At 37.3% G+C, this 22,763-nt stretch overlaps 2 protein-coding genes across 9 annotated transcripts; both read right to left on the bottom strand.

Moving 5' to 3' along the window:
* Positions 1-1,964: 1,964 nt before the first annotated feature.
* Positions 1,965-3,081, bottom strand: LOC100116253 (signal peptidase complex subunit 1). The gene is made up of 3 exons (XM_001599564.6): positions 2,874-3,081; positions 2,618-2,677; positions 1,965-2,544 (listed from the first exon to the last, which is right to left on the bottom strand). Exons 1-3 carry the CDS (start codon positions 2,916-2,918, stop codon positions 2,362-2,364), a joined length of 288 nt encoding a protein of 95 aa, XP_001599614.1. The 5' UTR covers positions 2,919-3,081; the 3' UTR covers positions 1,965-2,361.
* Positions 3,082-3,324: 243 nt separating this feature from the next.
* LOC100118158 (solute carrier family 26 member 6) lies at positions 3,325-22,044 on the bottom strand. 8 transcript variants are annotated; one of them, XR_004227527.2, is made up of 16 exons: positions 15,895-16,839; positions 15,128-15,241; positions 14,336-14,497; positions 14,134-14,244; positions 13,870-14,051; positions 13,371-13,535; positions 11,581-11,685; positions 11,376-11,509; positions 11,084-11,246; positions 10,824-11,000; positions 10,344-10,616; positions 9,891-10,070; positions 9,449-9,535; positions 7,615-7,741; positions 5,732-5,990; positions 3,325-3,546 (listed from the first exon to the last, which is right to left on the bottom strand). XR_004227527.2 is itself a non-coding variant. In XM_031929281.2 (16 exons), the coding sequence occupies exons 2-16, from the start codon at positions 15,222-15,224 to the stop codon at positions 3,414-3,416; spliced, it is 2,274 nt and encodes a 757-aa protein (XP_031785141.1). In that variant the 5' UTR covers positions 15,225-15,241; positions 21,650-22,044; the 3' UTR covers positions 3,325-3,413. The 8 variants fall into 8 exon arrangements, 7 of the variants coding, with proteins under 7 accessions (XP_031785141.1, XP_003427794.2, XP_016844405.1 ...); XM_031929281.2 differs by lacking the exon at positions 15,895-16,839 and adding an exon at positions 21,650-22,044 and having other exon boundaries at positions 5,813-5,990; XM_003427746.5 differs by lacking the exon at positions 15,895-16,839 and adding an exon at positions 20,678-21,283 and having other exon boundaries at positions 5,813-5,990.
* Between the last annotated feature and the right edge of the window lie 719 nt (positions 22,045-22,763).

Consider the following 22,763-nt stretch of genomic DNA (forward strand, 5'->3'; position numbering starts at 1 on the left):
AGGATAAGAAAAAAAGCACGACGTCCGCGTAAAATCCGGCCTCCGCAATTGCAGTGAGTGTCACTCACATCCGACTCTGTAATAAGCCAGCCCAGAGCTGCGCGAACGCTGCAGCGACTATTTTACGTAAACGACCGTGGACTTGGCGATCTGGGACTCGCGGTCTGTATGTGTGTTCCTATTCGCTATACTTAGTAATAACTACTTTCCCGCGCGTCATCGATCCTTTATCATACCACTAGCACAGCGAAGGCCAACGGCCTATCCTCTCGAATGCAGGAACTGACGTTGCGCCCCGCGCTGCAGATGTAAATCGATCATAAAGGGAGAAAGTCTTTCGTAAGAGCTGCAGCGCGCGCGAGAGGACCAAAAAGAACCGCAAGGATACGCGCGCGAGCGCTTTATTTCCTGGCCGCGCGCAGTTTACTTTCTTCGGATCGGGTCTCGGGGGATACGTAATCCTCCGGACGAACTTTGGTAATTCGACCCACATAATCGAGCTGCCCGGCCTGTTCTGTTTTTTTCCGGAATCGATTCGTCCTTTCCTCGCAGGCCTTGCGATCCTTTTGAACTTGCCTTTGTGCCTCTGCGCGAAGGAGATTTCGCAAGTCGATTTTCACTCGTTCTTCGTAATGATAATCTCGTGCCGCAGACAGCTTGTCTGGATTGTTATAACTTGTCTCGCAAAGTCTGGTCGAAATCGATCCAGGCGGTGTTTAGAGGAGGGAAAAATACGTGCGTACACTGCACTGTTGCTCGTGGAGAAGTAACTCTCGGCGGTTCCAGTGGCTGGACAAATAGCAGTGCCCGGAGATTCTTAGCGCAGTGGAACGTTGTAGAACGTCTAATCACTTTCAAGGAAGTGGCGCTATTTTCTCAGCTTATACTCTCTTCTAAATCTTGTATTTATTTTGAACGGATTCTGGTGCAATTTTCAACCGGAAAAGCTCTCGGGCTTGACTTGAATTATTGGCTTGATACTCAACTTTCTTTTGTTCGTAAGTGCATAGCCTCAAGCACAAAAACTGTTACTTGTAAACCTTTTCTACTTGTAAATATGCATGAACGAAAATAATAATTATTAAAATTATAAAAAATATTATCGCGTTATTTCGTTTCGATTTTCTTTGTTCCATACACGTCGTGAAGTACTCATTGTTTACACGCATCCACTACGCCTTTTTAAAATAAAACTAGCATAGGCACATGATTATAGTGTCGCGTACATTCAAAATTAGATCATCAGCGTAAAGTCATATGCCATTTCGACTTAACGGCCGCTCGCAGTTACAAGTTTTAAGAAACTCGCAACCGTAAAAGCATAATCTCCCAGCAGAGTGTAAGTCCAAAGAAAGCATCACGTACTCACAATAAAAGGCAGTTGGAGGTACCTTTCGATTTTTTTTAAACTCGTGGTCAGTCGCCACAGGAGTTATTATTCAATGCCCGTAAAGCCGTTATGCATTCGTTATTACATCGGGATCTCGAAAAACAGAGATGAAAAAATAAAAACAGAAAGAGCCCCATCTCCGAGAGAAAAAAGAAGTCCCGATTACGCAATGACCTTCCGAGAGCAGAGGAAAAAATTTCTATCGCCTGGTGGAGTGCAATGTGGTATATACAAGTACTCACGATTCGTGAAAGTAAGTATAAGCGTATCGCGTACGTGTAAGTATAGCGCCGGCGACACGCGAGCGATTTTGCGAGAAGCATCGAGAGCTCCAAGGGGAAACTGAGAGAGACGGACACGTGCTCGGAGAAAGAAAGTGCTCGCAGAAGGTGTTGGACCGTGTCCAGCACGCAATATCTCAAAGGAGCCGATCGAAGACGCTCTTGATAATGCGAATTCTCTATTTGGACGCTTGCATTGTTGTTGCGAGTTGACTTTCCCGTCGTGCACTTGAATAAAGAATGACGAGCGGCGTTTGATGACGACGCGATAGGGTAATGAGACTTCTGCTGCATTGTTGGCTCATTTTTCATTTTATTAACAGTTTTATCGTATGCAAATAAAAATTTCTTCACTTAACATACCGCATCTCCAGACACAAGACCTGCTACCTTGAACACAATATAGCTTTAGATAAATCAATGGTAAAAAAATGTGCTTTTAATTACCGTTAATACAATAACTGCATTGGGTGTCAAATGCGAATGAAACAAGTCTCTTTTTAAAAATCTTATATTACTCAAACGTGGAAAATTCAAATGTGAATTGGCTACCCTTACAACATTTTTTTATGAATACTTAACTCGATTAATTTGTAGCTATGTGACAGTTTCACATTCACAACACCTTATAATCACAAGTGAAACATTCTCGGCATTCATAAAGTTCAAATTTACAGGCTTCTCAATAACTTATTTCTTCTTCTTGGCTTTACTCGAATTCTCCGACACTGGCTTCTGCCATTCTAGAGGATGTCTTCTATACATTGGCCAAGGAGGAACTGTGATAATCGCTGCCATCACAAAACCAGCTCCAAGGATGTATATGGTTTGCGAGAACTGTTGAATTATGTAGCCCCAAATGAGACCAACAACCTGGAGAATTCAAATTCTAATGTTTAGTCAGAAAACATGAGTAAATGTTATACTTTCAACACCAACAACTTACACCAAACAGAGTAATGATGATCCTTGACAATTTTTCTGCTCTAGCCTGACCTTCATAGTCCTGAAATAAAATTATTAGTCACTTTATAGTCGGATAAACTTAATTTTCCGAACAAATTTCTTCTGACAGCAGGTCGATAGCAAATTTTTGTATAAAAATACACTGACATACGGAAAAACATAACCTAAAAAGGACCGCTAGCCATCGAATTTCAAAATATTTACTCATTTCGCAATTGAAAATTTTTAATGCTTACCATATGCAAAGGAATGTTTTTGAAGTAATCAACGATCGAACCCATACTTAAATGTTTACTCCACTAATTCATGCGTAAAAATAATAATCTCCTATATACGTGTCTACAAACGCAGACGTGGATTGCGTCAACTCTCCATACAGGCTATACGGACTACAGCTGGAAATTGATGTCGTCTTGAGGAAACGCTTGTGCGCAGAATCAACGAGCCGCAGCGCCGGCAGCGCGAAAATAGCGGACAATTCAAAATTTTATACTTTTACACTGACGTCACTGACTCTATTAAGTTTTTACGATTTCCTGTGGTCATTGTTATTATTGAAAATATGAAAATGATCGGTCAACGAAACCAAAATTTTGCTTATTTCTTTATCAATGGTATTTATCGATCTGTTCGTTTACCTCTATTAAAATTAACGGCTCAATAAAATATACAATACAAGTATGGATCTTTTTTTGTAATAAATAAATAATAGTTTATTTAAAAAATACAAACATCTCATAGCCTATATACATGTTATGGCAGGTATATTAAATGCTTCAAACTTTATCAGGTAGTTTATTAAAAGTTCCATACTGTGCAATTTGCAGGTTTTGGTCATTGAAGTTCCGCTGATTGTTCGTCATGCTTCTTCTATTTGAGATCGTACTGATGATATCCTCTACTGAAGACCTAAAAATATTTAATTTGTTTATAGTTTATTACCGCGTACCCTACTAACATACATATTTTTTTATTATTCTCAGAAAAAACCTTGAATCAGGCAACGAATACAAAGTGAAGATATAATTGTTGATAAAGCGATAATCTGCAAGCAATGATAAGAGAATATTCATCCTCCGCTCTGACGACATGCATTCGCGTTAATAATTTTATCTGTGAATTAAAAATCAATAACGTTCTTGAAATCCTTGCATTATATACGTAATTTTACAAATAACTTTATCTTATTTCGTCCAGCCAAATCTTACATATTATCGTATCCATTTTTTTCACAATTGTGATACGGTTATCGAATATAATACGACACTTGCAAATTTTATAATATTATTATACGATATGATAATACGATTACTAAACATGCTATTATATGGAAGTATTTCACAACTATTCCGTCCTCCGTGTATACTAAATTATTTCCAGTAAAATAACGAAATCACGGCCAGCGTAAACACAGCACGCGGCAGAACGACAAAAAAGCGGCTACTATATAATACATCCCATGTTAAACTGCATGAGCGCAACCCAAATAAAGCGCATTATAGGCAATGTAGGTACTGCAACTACTGACGTTATCCAATACAGTTGCAGTAAAAGTAAAATTACGCAAACGATAGCATCATCTTCATCGTCGCGTATCAGCGGCAAGTATCCGATGCACGTAACGCCGCAAATACCCGCGTCTGCATTTTTTCCCGCGGATTCTAACACACTTATATACTGAACATACACACACACACACACACACACGCACACATATAGATCACACGGTGAAAAGAGGAAGCGGCTAAGCGGGAAGTCGCGGCCGAGTATGAGTCGAGCTTCTTGGCACGCTCAGACGGACAGGGAAACCGCTGGCCAAAACACCGACGAGGTGTACACAGGTATGTATGTCCCCGTTGCGTCACTTTCGCCGCGCTGTATCTATGTTTCTATTTACTGCGCCTATAGACACATGTGCAACGAACGGATTAGTGAAATTTCGCCTCGTCGCGCATCAGATCGCACGCGCGCCAGTTTCTGATGTCTGATCGCGTCTCTATATAATATAAGCGATAAGTATTTTTTGAAAAACGCAAGTCTCATCAGTAGTGGAATATTTTATTTCGTAAGCCCGATGACTTTACGAGTGTAGAGAAACTCACGCGTGTGGCCTTAATATTATACAATACATTCAGTTACTACTTTGATGTGTTATTTCAGACGGCGCGTCGCTGTTTGATTTATTGTGCGACGCTGTATGATGTATTGTGCTCTATAGATAAGAAGCGTGGGGTATTTGCATTGAAGTGTGAATCAGCTTATTTTCATGCGATGTGTGTAGTGTGTATGTACATACATTATATTATTATGATTTTATAAACGAGTAGTTCAAGGAAAATTTCAGCGCAATTACACCGAGTATTCTGCAGATTGCGAAAACATGGTGACTAGATGAATGATTTTGCATTTGGCTCTATACTCGAATGTGTATAGCCATTTTGTACCTTATTAAATTGCTTTAATTATTTTGTGATTCACACCTAAATATAAGCCTACAAGGATTTGATCAATTTTTATTTTAAAGAATATAATATAATACTTCGTTCAATTTATAAAAACTTGTATGTATTGTTCATCGATGATAATTACAATATGTAAACATTTTTATAAATATTTCAACACATTCTATATAGTGTAATATTCAAAACGTTTGCAATAGTTTTCATCGAATAAATTAAATCCATTAAATTCAGAATCACTAATACGTAGAACAATGATACAACAAACAACTACTAACCTATTTAAACTCATAGGTATAAAAATTACGCATATAAACCTACACTATCATGAAGGCCACAAAGTAAAAATATAAAATAACTGAATAAATGTTTATACTCAGTTGGCGTAAGCGCAAAGTAAGTACTGTATGCAATCAAATATTAACCAAAACGACTCGGAAATCTCCTTTTACAAAACGTTCATGCTTGACTGAAAAAAATGGAACTTATATACCTTTTGTGGTAATTCTAAAAAAATAATACGAAAAGCATCTTATTAGCGCTATGAGATACGATAGACACGTTCGGCGCAAAGGATTATTTACAGAAGTAGGTTTCGGGAAGTTTGAAGCTTTTGCAGCAGACAGTGCACGTACGGTCACATCAAGCGTAGAAAGAGAAGCGGCAACAGCCGATTCGCTCTACCCTCTGGTTTTCAACGAAACAGGAATATTTACAATCTGCTAATGCAATTCTCCTCCGGGTGAGTTTGCGTGGCCGTCCAGATCGGCATAGGCGGAATGTGGTTCTTGTGTCGGGCGAAATTCACGGCGTCGTTGACGGTCGGGAACATAGTGAAGTGATCCTGTTTGCTTTCAGCGGCGTTGCACTTTCGCATTGTCTCGTACACACGGCCTAAAACATTAAATCGGAACATAGCTTCGTTCAGTATCGCATGCTGGAAAGACCGCGAAAGCGAAAATTTAGCTTCTTATACATGTATTAGGAAATTATCAAATAAACGCCTTATAGACTACTAAAGTTCGCAAATTTAGTTATGTTCTTAGTGGAAAACATTGTTCAGTAAAATTATCACCCGCAGTAACGTATAAAAACATCAAATCGACCTAATTAACAAACTTAAAGAAAACGTTCAGCTAATTATTTATAAAAATCATTAAAACTGTAAAATGCAGCTGGCTACAAAACATTTCTCATTTCCAAAGAGAAAGTGGAGCATTCTTCGAACAAATTTTTCTAACTAGTAATTTATAGTGGTAATCGGAAAGCAATCCTATTTGTGATAGATTAATTTGTGATTTGTGATAGTAATCTGTTGATTTTATAAATATTTCATATAAGGAGCGCGTGATATTTGAAATTAACGAAAATCATACAATTTTAATTGAATCGTGTGCCAATGGCAGCTAAAAATTACAACGATATCTTAAACCGAATTCAAACTTATATAATATGTATTATGTAATTCCAAACACATTTCTTAATTAAAATAAAATACGGATACAGGAAAAATAAGCGAAGGAATTATTTTCGAGCATAAAAAATCGCCTCTCTCTGGAGTTATTTCGGATTTCGAAATAGTATTTGAATCTCTTCCGTGCATCGTGACTCTTGAGTCATAAAACGTCAATAACCTGTATGTAGGTACCAAGTTCGATAACGCATCGCGCGTGAAACGGCCGCAGATGTATACTCGGAACAGTGAAAAAGCATCCTCGCGCTTATTTCCTCTATACAAAAATTGCTTGCGCTGTAAGTCCGACAAGTCGAAATCTTCCGAGGTGGATTAATTCGATTTACACCTGACACATGTAACGCGCGTATAATAACAGGCGGAAGCGAGCGATCATTGCGCCTTCGCGTCGATCGCTGTATTATATGCCATTGCACATAAGCCGAAGTGCACTTCCAGTACTTTCGATTAATTAGCCGGTTAAATTGGGGTATCCGATGGGCGTTCGCGCTTTACGTAATTTTATGCAATTCCGGCGTATTACGCATATTATTGTTTATGGAGCATTATATGCTTTACTTTTTAGGCGTTTCTCGTGTTACGCGACGTTGTTTAATGTTTACCGTTTTTCTATACGCTTTCTGTTTGTGTAAATTACACGATTTTTAATTTAAGATGTTCGTAACAGAGCTAGCTGGCCATTAATATCTCTACTAATTATGCGATACAAACTAGATGCAACAAAGTAGGTCAAATAATCATCTTTCTTGTTGGATTAAATGTTTGAAAATAATGTCAATTTTTAACTAACTTCTTTTCATTTTTGCTTGAGTATTGGATAAAATCAATAGAACGAGTTATCATCCATTACGCTTCTAAGTGTCAATTATAATGACATTGCTAGCTTCGATCAATAAAAAAATCACAATTAGTAAGATAACATATTATAATGTCAAAGTATTCCTTGTTTCGATTTAAATCTTATTCAATAACACATACAAAAATAGTGCGTACTTAATATTTCAAATCTGTTAATAAATATTAATATAATAAATTAATCCTTACCCGAACATGCAGTAATGTAAACGTAAACGTCGATTTTTGCAAAGTCGTCAACGATTCCTCGTAGTGTCGCGACTCCAGCAGGATCGATATGCACCACAGATGAGAAGTCCAAAACAAGTACCTTTAACTTTAAACCATATATACAGTTTGTTAATAATAATTCGATTATAGATACATTTTGCTTATCAAAACACTGATAAAAATGTTACCGATACAAAAAAAATTACATCATATGTTTTATATTGTACTTTAGATAATTCTAGTCGTTGAACTCTTTTCGACAAATTTAATAAACATTATACGTTTTATGCGGTAATAATGAGTCTGTCTCAATGAGATTAAATAGAAGATATTTATGATTGATTTGCAAAATAAAATGTTGTTACGATAGCCCCAACCGATAATAAGTATAGATTGGCCCTTTAACTCCAGAATGAGTTATCAGAGTATTATTGACACGTGATGACGTCGAGTTGCCTGCATAGTTAACTGATAAATTATTTATTATTGACAATGTTATTTTAGACGAAGCTGACCCGCTTTCCACAATTTATGAGCAGCATTTTTTCATATCCCTCTGTTTTAATGTACACTTATCGTAAAGCATACATAAACAAACTCAACAATCAACCTTTTTTACCTTTGCATACGCATGACAAATTGAATCATTAAAAATTTCACAAAAGTTACTATTCTGCTATTAGTTGTGCATTTCAAGACACGAAAATAGAATAGCTTTTGTACGAATTCTGCATGAGCTACATCTAGGCACTCGGAAGTAATTATCATGTGTTGCAGCAGTATAGTCTCTAAATTATTCTGTGCACATAATTTGAAGTGTTATTTTCAACAAAGAAAGACATTGCATAATATGGAATGCATATAATAGTATATTGTGTACCAAGGGCGTAAAGTGGACTTTTTTAGGCCGAGTGTGGATTTTGCAGTACGAGTCAATGCGAGTTAGCCCGAGCCGAAGGCGAGGGCGTTTACGAGCCGCAGACGAGTACTGCAAAATCCACGAGGCCAAAAAGCCCACTTAGCCCTTGGTGCACACCACATTTTATGTAACGCGCAGACGTATTTTCGCGTTTTTTCGTACGTGTTAAGAGGGACTGATGTGACTATTTTTTGACACGGCAACCGTGCTCTTGTCTTCTTACAACTTACAAGAAACATTATATAAAAGTCAAATTCATTTTTTTTTTTTTTTTTGTAAATAAATAATTGATTTTAACAGTACCGAATTTATAATGAGAAAATTGGAAAAAAATGAAATAAAGTATTATGTAAAGGGTTTTAATGAAAAAAATAAGAAATTTCGACAATGTTAATTTATATTTAGTTATAAATTATATATTGTTCAAGAACATAACAGTTTGTACATTTTTTATTTAATAATAAATAATGCAAATTGATCAAAATCAACTTTTTTTTCAAATTACAAAAAAAAAATTTTGCGGGCAATAAAGGCCATTGTTGCCCGCTGTTTGAATATGCGGGCAATAAAGGTTTTTATTGCCCGCCGGTCAAAAAAGAGTCACTTTAGTCCCTATTAATAGGTACGAAAAACGCGAAAATCGTTCGCGTGTTACATAAACAATATTTTATGATGAATCAGTTATTATTAATCATTAAATAAAATATTATATATGAAATGATGTCAAATTAGTTTTTTGTTATTTCTAAACACGATAAAGCAACGTTAAGAATGTTAGTGAACTACGCGTTGAAAAAAAAAATAGAAACTGAGAAGACTAATAATCTGCTTAAGCAATTATGACATATCCGCGCAAAACATGAATAACAAGTAACATTATCTCAAATATCGTACTTTGTGTTCTTTTACTGAGTGAATTACACATTCAGGGGCGGAGAGGCCTGCATTATCTCCATCATATGCTGCATTTTCACATCCATCCTAAAATAAAATTTTTTAAGCTAATTTACAATTTAAAAGATAACAGCGTATCACGACTCCCAACTCCGCGTTTCACTGTTCATACTGTCGACTAAAGTCGTCCCGTCGATTTGAGCTTTTGAGTTATAAAAAACTGCAACCAATACACAAACATGACAAAAAACATGGATTTTAATAACAATAATTTAAAGATTATGACATTGAAAAGACATTGGCATAATTTGATATCAAAAATCAGTTTGTCTCCGAAACTGAGATGCATTTAGATATGATAATAACATTAAGATATGATTGTGCAACGCAACAAGCTTATAATACATAGTAGTGAAATATGAAAAATTCTAGTCAGCTTTACCTTTTTAGTATTATCTCCAAGATACTGCTTAGTATCGATCTCGGCTTTTTCGCGCAAAAGCAACTCTTTCTGTGGTACGATTCCAGCTATTCTGTATACGTCTTTCCGAAAGCTTTGTCGCGACGCGAAATTCAATCCGCCGCAGTAATGAAAAATCTTGATACCTGGTATCTCCACTGTCTATAAGTGTAAAGAAAAAAAGAAAAATTTAGTATTAAATACGGATTGCAGAACTAACTACTGTTGTTGAAAAGTGCTTAAAACTGATGATTCGTAAAATTATTTTCATTAAAGAGATGACTAATTTGTTTTCAATAGTGAATTAATGATTACAGTTCTCTGTATCCACGGTTAAATTTTAATCGTAAAATAATAAACTGTCAGCGGATGTGTAATGAGTCACGTAAATATATAAACATGAATAAAGAATTACAAATTTCGGCTGAATCGTACTCCTTTAAATCTTTTGGTATCCAAGTAGAGCTCGGTGCCGGGCACGAGAGCGAGCCTGGAGGTGTAAGGACGCATCGAAAGCGTCAGCAAGTTCGCCAGGCACAAGAGAGCTCCGATCAACAATCCGTACTCAATATCGAAGATAGTTACGGTGAAGAAGGTCATCAGCCATATTGTCGCGTCGACGTGCGACAATCTCAGGAAGCGGAAGAAGTCCTTCACTTGCATCAGCATACCCTTCAGCGCCACCACTATAATACTCGCTAGAACACACTGGGCAAAATTTCGTTAATTTTGTAACGATTCGCTCCAATAATTTTCTTACTGAGATTGGAATATAGAGAATTCGAAAATTCGAAGAGCGTAAACATGATTTATATCAGTGTTCACGAAATCGCAAGAGAGAGAAAGTTTGCGGATGATGAAGGCAACTGTATTATTAGGGCATCGCTGTATATTAAGCGCAATAAGAAAACTTACTCTTGGCAATGGTTCGAAAAATGGGCCAATCCATAAAAGGACAAAGAGCAGAATCCCGCAGGAAACGAGACTTGCCAGTTGCGTCCGACCACCTACGGATTGCTGGATCAACGACCTGGAAAGTGAAGCGCAGAACGGCATACACGAAAAGAATGAACCTACGAGATTTCCGAGTCCCTGTCGAGGAAATGAAAATATTAGAGTTTACTCAATATGGCAATACGTTCACATTCCGATATGCAACATGCAATATATCACACCTGAGCCATCAATTCTTGATTGGAGTCGACGTCGTAATTTAATTTCTGAGCGAATATCAGAGCCATCGACATGGAGATGGTGTACGACACCATGGTTATCACAAAACTATCTAAAATTATGTCGGATAACAAATCCATGGGAGGTAGTTTTGGTTGTGGAAAACTGAAAAATGCAAGATTGTTTTTTAAAATTTTCGGTATACTGCTATATTATCATGCGCAAACAAGTTATTTTGTACTCTTGTAAGTAGCTTGAATTGCAAATTCTGAATGCAAGATAAATATGTCTTACCCAACTGGAATGTGGCCAACAGTGATGATGCCATACACATCCTCAAGATTCGCATAAATCGATATCACTGTACCTAGAACTACTACAATCATCTCTATCGGAATGGGAAATGAACAGCGTTTGGCTAGTCGAGGCTAAAATTGTAAGAAAATTATTGCAACATTAACATTGCTTTGAAATTTATCGGTATGGCATAATCTTTTACCTTCAATATTTCATTGTTAAAAACGATGACGATTATGGTCACAGCGGAAATAACCATCGCTACAATATTTACATTGTCTATATTCTTAATTATATCATAGTAAGTCTGAAAAAAGTAAAGAATAGTTAAAAAGCATTTATCTTTGTTGTAAAATTATTGGTTTTGTAAACCTTTTGATATATTAAATTCGCGTTAGGTATTCGCTTTCAACATTCAGAAGACTCAGCCAAGTTAACGGTAATTACGACTCTCCAACGATTTCTCCGTAAAAAGTCCTGAGTCAAGACGGTAGCGTCGTTGCTCGAATTTTTTTCTCATTCCTTCAGCTATAGCGTGCGTACTTTGTCGCGTCTGGCCAGTGAACACGACGTAAAAGGAATTACATCTCTCACAGCAAATCATACGAGTTTGCAGTTGTGTCGCGACGTTCGAATGAGGTAATAACATCCAGGTGCAAAGCTAGACAGAAAAGCCCGTTGCCCTCCTGATTTCAGGTCGGGAATTCGTGACGCGTCGGTGCGTCAATCGCGCGTTTTTTGCCCGCAGCGAAAGGAAAACACGTGGCTCGTTCGTAAATCAGTCGCGAAAATAGTCGTGGTCGACAAGAAACTATTGCGTATGGCGTCGGTTAATTCCATTCCTCGGAAAATGCGCGCGGCAATTACCCGGTGACAAATGATAGCAGGACGATCGTTATGCCTGTACGCGGTTTCTTTTTCAGAATACACAGTAGGAAATAAACTTTAATCCGGAAACGTTTTTATTTTTACATTCTAGAATATCCCTCATCGTAAAAAATAACTCAATGTTCGGCCTCGGTGTACGTTAGTTTTTATGTGCTGGGCAATTTTAACACTTATATATATAAATTACCCTGTTAGAAATATATAGGTGGGTATCCATATGGATTATCCACATGGATCATCCATATAGATATCCACCTCTATATTTTCAACAGGGTATGAATAGAAAGTAATCTTGTTTTATTTTTACGCGATTTATCTCGTTGCTGCATCGCAGTCAAAGCTCTTAATTATATGAAGGTTTCACAAAACCGTGAAATACCGAGGACAAACAAATTTATACTTAATATGTCCATTATGCGCTTGCATTGAAATAATAAACACTTCTTACGTTCTGAAAATTGATCAATTATTTTAAAATTGCTCTGTGTCAAATTGACCATTTCATTGTTTTAATTGAGTGTGCCGGTCTTTTCTTTGAAAAATAAACTTAGTTTTTGTACTTGGAAATTTCTGGTTCCACTTTTTTTAATAATGAAATTTGATAATTTATTAAATAAGTAAACTTTTACTAACTAATATATTAATAAATATTATAAAAAACGTAAGAAGTAATGATGACGTATAAAATCTCAGGGCTTTATACGCTGATTATAAATTATCTGTGTGAGCCAAGTTTCAAGTTAAACTCGATAAAAAGAATCCAAGGTAGACTATAAACGAGGAGTGAAGGTATAAACAATTTTTAACTTTTCTAAATTAACGAGCTTGTATTTCTCCTCGAACGACTATAATTTAACGATCGTTAGGCGATCGTCAACAAAGTAACAATTAGCAGCGATCTATGTACATAGTATAAGGTGCGCGCACGCAATTATGTAAAGGTACATTCAATATTCCGGTAAACTGGTTACGAACTTTACTCCTTGGAGAGATCAAAAAGAGAAGGGCATATAAGGGGCGACTACTGCACATCCAGATGGATAGTTCGCTAAGTGAGAGTCAAACCATTTTCGTTCTAGGTGTCGCTATATGCAATATACTCACGAGCAGAACTTTGAAGATTCCCTTTCGCTTGTCGAGCTTGAGGCCGAAGAGGTCCTTTATCTGGGACGTGAGCACGTGGACTGCTGCGGCGGTGGTAAAGCCGCTGACTAGCGTCTCCGACAATAGGGAGGATATGACGCCCAGGCGCAGGAAGTACATAGCCAGCTGCCAACAGTGGAAAACGCCCTCGCTGTATATCATGTTGTTCCGTACTGCGTGGATGTGTGAGTAAGTGCGCGTATGGATGTTACGCGAAGCGCCTCATGAAATATGAATAAGCGCCGCCGCGTCGGGATATAGGTTCGCCTATATGTTAATAAAGCTCGCGCGCGCGCGCACGAGAATGATGTGTGCGCGAGACTCCATCAACTTTTGGGAAACTTATAGCTGTGGCAACGCGAGATGCTCGTGGATTATTGCATGCGATTCCTTGGGTTATTATTGTCACTATCATGCAAGGGTGAAATGGCACGAGATGTTTTGGAATTTTCGCTTGTACCTGTATCAACGCCACCATGAAGCAAACCGCACTGGCGACCTCGACCGGCGAGTAATGCCCTGGCGGCGCATCGAGATTCGCATGAATTTGCGAATCCGTCGAATTGTCAACTCCGGCGACCGGGCTCGAGCTATGCGTCAGTACGATTTTACCCGTCATCATGCAGATGACGGCGAACGTTCCTAATTTGAGAAAGGTATTTGAAGATGATTCGATAATTTAATTGTATGAACATATCGTTACGTCGCTGTGGACGCAACTTACCCATTGAATTATGCCTCGACGTTCCAAATATGAAGTAGACGAGTACCGGGAAAAACGCCATGTAAATACCAGTAATGGGCGGTACGTTACCGAGAATCGCGTAGGCCATTCCTGTGAATTAGTGTGGTGAAAATAATTTAGCGATTATCAAATTCACAAAATGCCAATCATACACGTGTGTACAACGACAAAATGAGCATACCTTGGGGGATGTGCATAACCGCCACTGTGATTCCAGCGATAAGATCTCCAAAGAGATCTCGCTTGAAATGGTAACGTGGTAACCAGCCGATCACGGGTATTAGGCGCCGTATGCATGATTTTGGCTCGATGTTTTTTATTGAGTTTTTTATCGTTCTCCCAACTGTAAAATGAAATGGTGCTCTTAACATAATGCGATATTATGACGCATGTACGCGTTATGATTTCCACATAGTCACGGTGCATGTGCACCACATCGGAATCCAGTGCGCATGCATCTCGACTGGCCCTACAGATTATACAGTGGAATCCGAACCACTGGAGCTTTGATGTTATCAGACATTTCTGTAAACGCACGTATGGAGGTTTCCCGATGTCACAAAATCCGAGAGTCGGACTACAATATTACAAATAGAAAACAATGATTTGCACTCGTTGATAAACTACAACCGTACTTGATTTAAAATTAAAACTCTATTTATAGCTTTAGAAGTGGCCAGCTGCCAGATTGTAATGTTCAAGAGTCTTCAAATCATTGGACTATCTGATATTTGAAATTTGAAATAAAATTTTATTACTAAATGTTTCAATCGTATTATATAAGTAATATAAGTATCTTTGATTCCGTATAAAACGAGACCGAGATTTTTATACGAACAAAGATTAAACAGTCGCACAGTCTCAACTTATCAGTCATCAATTTGAACACTTTCTCACGTTTTATCGCGAAATCGTTGTATGTATAATAATGCAAGAGTGCATATAAGCACGTGATATCGGGAATAATACTCACGTGGTTTTTGCGGGTTCGTGTACTGGCTTAATCGATGTAAATCATCTTGCTGATACACCGGACGACGAACAACTAGCTCCGGCATAATAGCTGACATCTCGTCGCACGTGTCTTCTGTAACAATGAAGAAACGAATATAGCATTTTTATGCGAATTTCGCGTAGTTATAGTTTTCCTCGTTCGCAATAATATCAATGTGTTCCCTGGTTTAAATATAAATTGTTCGAGTTCGGATTACTGTATCTGTTCATCCGCGATATATGCGCATATTATTCAGGAGTTTGGTGCCAGTTTTATTTTTAGATACACCCACGTGCATTAGTGCATAGCCGGTTGTTTTTTTTTTTACGTAAGCAAGAACTGAAGAAGAAGTGGAGAAACGCCTCTTGCTTTTTTTTCATAACATTAACATTATAACACGATAAAAATATTCCGTGATGTGTAAGCACGCATGAATACTATTTCATAGACCGATAAGGCTCTTAATCAACTAACGAAACGCGGTGAAATCGCCATCGTCGTCTCAGTCGTCCGACAAGGGACTGGCGTATACGCTCAATTCGGCCACACACGCGAAAAAACTTTGTCGCTTTAATTTTCATCTCGAAATATTCGCCTCTCGGCAACATCCTCACGAGCACCGACGTCACAAAAACAAAGGCACAGCCATCAATCTTTAATCCTCAAACGCCACTCGCACGCGTGGACGAGCGAGAGTAAAGGATGACAAGATGCACAACGAGGAAGTAGAGGTATCAGCGCAGCACCTGTTGCCATGGCTGCGTCAGTGTTGCACGCGGCGACGACGAGGGCGAGAAGATGACCAGCAGCTCGACCACGAATCTCGCGCGCTCAACTGCTTAATCCGCACAGTCGCGTTAGGCGAACGATTCGCGATGACTGACAAGCCGACGTTAGCAATACAATATCGAGTGCGCACACGGCGTGACGCGCGGGGGACGCCGGAACGAGACGCCCGCGATTTGGCGCGTCGATAAGCTGCGTTTAATTATATAAGTGCAAGCGGCCGGCTGCCTCATAGTTGTTGACTGTAAGTATAACGTGTGTGGCGCGATTTTTCTAACACGATTGAACAAGCGCGTTCCGCGCACGAGCTTTTATTCCTCGCCGTTTGTTTATTGCTGCTGACGCGTGTATGCATACCGATATACTCAGACTCAGGCGCTAGCTCACGTGATGCCGGCGTATGGTTTGCGCTGCTGATAGCAGCTAATGAGCGGTATTGCCACAGATCGGATGCCAACAGCTTTTTTCATCGTATTACCGTTATGATTCACCAACGGATCAGCAGGTTTCCAACGAAACTTTATCCGTGATTTTAATAATAATAGTAATAGCGATGCATGCATAGAGTGTAGATGTTGCATGTAATCCGAATTGCAGGTGTAATTTACTACCTGTACTCGACATTTAATATTCGACGATGATAAGAATGTCTGTCACTTTATCAGATAAATATCACAATCGTACTACTCGAAACTGTGAAGTTCGAATCTAGTAGTCAATCCAAACATTGACAATAAGTTGAAATAAAAAAAAAAGATTTTACTAGAGAAAACGTGAAAAGCTATCTATTATATTATATATCCATAAATATTTATGCACTGCACCACATGATTTATAAGGACAATAAGGTTCGACGCAAGTTTTAAGCTTTTTTCATAGTAGCATAAAAATGAATTTTATAGACGAAAAACTATTGTTGTAGTGCACTGAAAAAAGTGTATGGAAAAGTTTGCTGCGAAATTGCGAAATTGTGGAAATCTTTGATACAAAAGTCTGTGATTAAAAAAATTACGAATATCATAAAAAAACAAAAGAAACGCTTGAACTTCTAAAAAATCTCTTAGCCTTAACCTATATAATTATGAGTCACTCTACGAAAAGTCGGACACTTTCAGGGCACACGCACCAGACCAAGTTTTTTACATGCGCTTGAACATACAGTATAATGTAAAAAAACATGGGCGCCACCTCCAAACCCTATGCCAACAAAAAGTTACGGGCCAATTACTTATTACCAAAAAATAGCCTTTATTGCGCCTTGGGTAATTAATTACGTGGTCGAGTAATCGTTATTTTTTCCGGTAGTAATGAACATTGCAGCTCGAGATTTTGAATTAAAAAAAAAATTGTTGAAAGCGTCCGTCACTATCGAAAGTTGCAAGCAATTTAAAATAGGATAAAAATCGTCGAAAATGGGAAAAAATGCCTGAAAGCCAGAATTTTTACTTTTTTCTCAGATTTATGCTTTTGCGACGATTTTTACCCTATTTTAAATTGCTCGCCACTTTTCATAGAGACGGTCGTTCTCAAGTCTCAACGATTTTTTTTTTTAATTCAACATTTCGGGCCGCGCTGTCTATTAATGCCGGAAAAAATAATGATTGCTCTTTATCCTGCTGCAATAAAGGCTATTTTTTGGCAATTAGTAATTGGCCCGAAACTTTTTGTTGGCATAGGGTTTGGAGGTGGCACCCATATTTTTTACTTATTATATGTCCAAGCGCATGTAAAAAACTTGGTCTAGTAAGTGTGCCCTCAAAATTGCAAGAGCTCGATTTTTCGACCTCGAAGTGTCCGACTTCTCGTAGAATGACTCATATATTAATTAATTCTAAACTCGAAAAGTAAAAAATATGATACAAAAACAGGTATATTTTTTCGTGGGATACTCAACTTTTTCAAATCAAACTTTTAAGCTTTTGGCACTAAAAAAATTTATTCATGTCTCTGGTCAGCGAATATAAATGGCGCATTTCCGCCGATTCAGAGACTCTTTTGTTTTTTTTCTGGGCCATATATAGTCTAGGCGCTGAGTACTTTTCATCGGACTTGAATGGCCAGTAGATCACCAAGGTTTTTTCTATGTATTTTTGCCTCCTGAACACGAATTTCGAGGGTAGAATGCCCAAGAATGGTCAGGTAATTTGTTATTGACAAATTACCTGACCTCGAAACCTCCAAATTCGTGTTCAGGAGGCAAAAATACATAGAAAAAACCTGGTGATCTACTGGCCATTCAAGTCCGACGAAAAGTGCTCAGCGCCTAGACTAATAGGTACTCATGGTTATATAGTAACAAAGAATTATTCTTCTTATATAAAGCTTTCTTTGATAATAAAAGTTGCCACATCAACAATATGAAGATTCGGATAAAGCACTGACAGTCATCGACTTAATTCCACAATAATCCTACTATAAAAAAAATAATGAAGATATAAATGAATAGATATAATATGTAAATTAGAATAAAAGTAGCCAAATATATTCCTATTACTAACATTGATCTTTCCCCAAACGATTGCACAACATACGAAATACTTAAATATACGTTTACGTCATAACAGTCTGCTATAATTACTTTGTAACAAACTTAATTTTCGTGAATTGAAATTTTGTGAAGTGAAATTACACGGCGTGTAATAATGGGTCGATTTGAGTCACAAGTATCGTATATTATTTTATAGCATCTGCCTGCCCTAAGTCCGCTATGTCACAACTATCCGTGACATAAACAGTCCTGTACTGCACCGTGCAGTTAGTTGTTACACCGTTACCTCGCTACGCTCGGACGATAAAGCACGGTGCAATAATGGACTGTTTAAGTCACGCCTATCCGTGACCTAAACAGTCCTTTAGTGCAGTACAGGACTGTTTATGTCACGAATAGTTGTGGCATAGCGGACTTAGGGCAGGCAGATGCTATAAAATAGTATACGATATTATACTTGCGACTGAAATCGACCCATTATTACACGGCGTGTAATATTGGGCAGTTTAAGTCGCAATGTATCGTAATATACTATTAAACTGATAATAACAAAATATGAAAATGTTGTTAATGTGTTTGTCTTGTTATTAACAAACTTCTGTACAATATTGTTTTATTAATTTTAACGCGACTTTCATTCAAATGACTTTGACGATGATTCAAGGTGAACTCTTTAAGTCTTTATTATGAATAATGGGAATTTGCTTTGAAAATAAGAGTAAAAAGCAGATTTCTCTAATCTCAACGACACAAGAATATAAACTCTTGCGAAACGTTAATAACAAATGTTCTTGTTTTGTGTGATTTCCTTGCTGCGGTTACGCTTGCGTTTTTATCATCCAGATGTTTTAGCTTACCGAAAAAGTAGTCCTAACCACAAAAAGGTTATTCTCTGTAAGATATATAGGCAACTTTAATTTTTTTAATTCACTGCAGTTCACCTTGAGCCTTTTTTCAGGTCAAATTATAATATTTTTTTAGGTATTGGGATTCATTATTTAAAAATTTAGAAATTATGATTGCGTAAGATTTTTTGTTCAACTTGTAATAAAATTAAAAAAAAATGGACACGATATTTATTATTTATGAATTTACGTACTCTTACTACATTATCTGCTCGCAATTTTTGTTTTGCAAGAATGACGATGACGGATTGGGACAGAATCGGTATGCATGATATCGTTTTGCAATTAGTCATATATACATATAATTTCGTACGGATTGGCTCTAAAAAATATTTACAATATATTTTATACATGTTTTGCATAAAGATTTGATAAATTATAATAATACATTAAATACTGAAATTCTGATAATTTGGTATAAGCATCAAGAATAACTAGTCACGCCACATTTCTCCATATAGGTTGCAAGTTTATACCGAAAATTCTACCAAGGAATTTGCGTCAGTATTATTATTTTTCAATTGTTATTTTATTAAACTTTCATTTGTACATTTATTTTTCTTTTGAAAATTAAATTAAGCTTTTGCACGAGTAGTTGTTATTAAAAATAAAGACCTAGATAAATTTTAAATCAGAGACAATTTTGTCGCGAGATTCGTCATATTTTTAGATTCGGTTACAAAAAGTCATCAACTACTGGTTCGACAATTTTTATTATAAAGAACAAGTTACCCATAAACTCCATTCATTATAAAACTGTGTGATATTTTGAAATAGTTTGAGGGGTAATGGAATTAAATTGTTTGACAACGATTGCTCAGATAAGAATTAATGTCATTTTAATATATGCCGAATCATCTATATGCCGAAAATATTGAATTTCACGTTATCAATATTCACTTCGTCGAGAAGTTTCTTTTCAGAAACAATGATAAAATGTTTCTAAATGCTGTTACCAGTGCTTAAAGCTAAACACCTGATTATTTAAATAAATAAATTATAATATACATGGTTATTAATTAACTCTGAATATTTTTATTCGCGCGTGCTCATTTTTTTGCAGATTCATTCACTCGTGACTGTTTTCCACATCTTAGGAGTGTCATAATTATGATCTTAGGTATACGCGCTCTCTCGTCATTTCTGTTAAATTGCTTATTTAAACCACGAATGAATAATCTCGAGATAAAGTATGCCCCAGTTCATGTTAACATTACCATCCAATAACAGTAAGTTCGATTAAATGAAGACAAACTAAATGCACATTTTAAAATTAGTTTCAACAAATCTATAATTTTTACCAGGATGGTTATGTTGTTCTGTAAAATGCGAGGAAAAGTAATTTGGTACCTGATAATTATAATTGTCGCTTGGTAGATCGAAGTGAACGCTGTGTTGATAAAATCACATCTGCAGCTTCTTCACTATTTGTCCTCGCGGCTAACGACAGTCGACAGGTGGCATAATACTCGTAGTATCAAATATTGTTTCCAACTGGCGTCCACAAAGTTGTCAAATAACTCACGAAGATCACAAAACAATATCCTTACGCGATGTATCGGCGAATAGTAGAAAATGTCTCGTTGCTCACTGAGCGCGCGGGCAATATAAACGATAGAGTCGACAATCGGTGGTTTAGCTACTGGCGCAGTAGGTAGTGCATAACGTCGCGGGATGAAACAGAGAATGATACAAAGTACACTGGTGCCGCTTAAAGACTCCGCCAGTCGCGAGCGCTCGTATAGCTGTATCAATCTTGCCGGGAGTCGAAAATCGAACTAAATAAATCAAAGTAATATGCAGCCTGGCGCGATGAGTTTATCGTATCTTGCGCGCGTTTATTTTCCTGTGCGTCCTTCGTCGTCCGCGCATGTAAATATATGTACGTAATGTGCGTACACACCTATACGTATATTTCGCAATCTCAAAGTGAGTAGGAGCTGGCGTTCTAGGCGACTGAATCAGTAATTCGTGTCAATAGCGAGGCGAAAGGTACCAGGCGGCCAACTTTGATAGCTGCAAACCGCGCCGGAAAGTGGGGATTCGACGTAATTGTGATAACTCAATAAAAGAGCGTGATTTACAAGTTAGGAAAAGAGACTCCCATGCGCCCGACCGATGTCGAGCAGATAAGGAGCGTCCCATGAAAAGCTTTCGGGAATTTGGACAGCTGGAGATATAACCGCGGAGCAATACATACTGCAAACAATGAATATAGGGAAAAGTATATGCTTTGCACATTTTTTGAACGAAGCGTACTTCAAAATATATCGTTTCTAGACCAGGCTAATTTTTTAAACGAGATAACTTAATTGTGTGAACCTTTTAAGCTTTTTTGGATTCCGTTTCGTCGAATACTACTTCCCCTTACTGCAGTGTAGCAGAACGTTGGCTTTCCATAAAAATAAAGTTGTAACTGATTGTGCAAAGAGTATTAAGTAGTCCGTATGTACGACTTTTATAGATCTAAAACAAGATAAGATATGTATGATACATTTAACGAGAAGTGTATAGGTATAAGGATTTAGATTACCTGACCAGTTCAACTGAAGATCATGTATAAACATTCCTTGCAAGAAAACTAAATTATATAAAGATTATGATATCAACTAAAAATGTTCGAGATACTTGGTTATTATTGTAAGTAAATATATGTATCTTTATAGCAGAATGTAAATAAAATCTTCGAAACCCGGCCTAGACCCAGATGATCTTTTATGAAATAAAACACTGGAATAATTTCTTGTTTTTTAAAGGCCGATTATTCAAGTTTATCTTCTGACATCGAATGCGTGTATATATTTATGAATACTTGAAAATGATGCCAATTAAATGGTGCGATTTTCCAGATAGTTGTACTTTCTCCTCAATAAATAAGGTTTATGATATCTCTGTGTGAGGTCACTAATAAACAGTTTCCTAGCTGTATTTAAATATAAATGTACTCTGCGAATTCTTATTATATTAACTCGTATAGATATTATCCAGGCATATATAAAGCTATGCAAGAATGCGCCTCCCTTTGTGCGGCTACAGATAAGATAGTCATTAAGTATAGCCGTCGGAAAAACCCCGTCCTTCGGCCGGGCGCGGAACATGTCATAATAATAACCATTAGACACGGCCGACACGACACGCTGGGTGGTTCTTCCCATTGCAAACTTCGACGCCACCCACCGGTCTTTCGCCAATCAAAGAGTGCATTGCATTATAGAAATGTATATAGGCTGGCAATGACGATGAAGCCGATCTTTCACAACTTTTTCCCAGCAATCTCAAATTTTTTTATTATAGTGAAGGATCTTTATTTTGAACAGTAGTACGACTGCATGTTGTATTGATATTTGGCAAAATGTTTCTCACTTTTAATTTGTTCCTCTGCTAGACGTGCGCATTTCTGCGGAAGCTTCTATATTATTTGACTGAATTAATCTAG

Source organism: Nasonia vitripennis, chromosome 1 (genome assembly GCF_009193385.2).
Source record: "Nasonia vitripennis strain AsymCx chromosome 1, Nvit_psr_1.1, whole genome shotgun sequence".
Classification (NCBI taxonomy): Eukaryota; Metazoa; Arthropoda; class Insecta; order Hymenoptera; family Pteromalidae; genus Nasonia; species Nasonia vitripennis.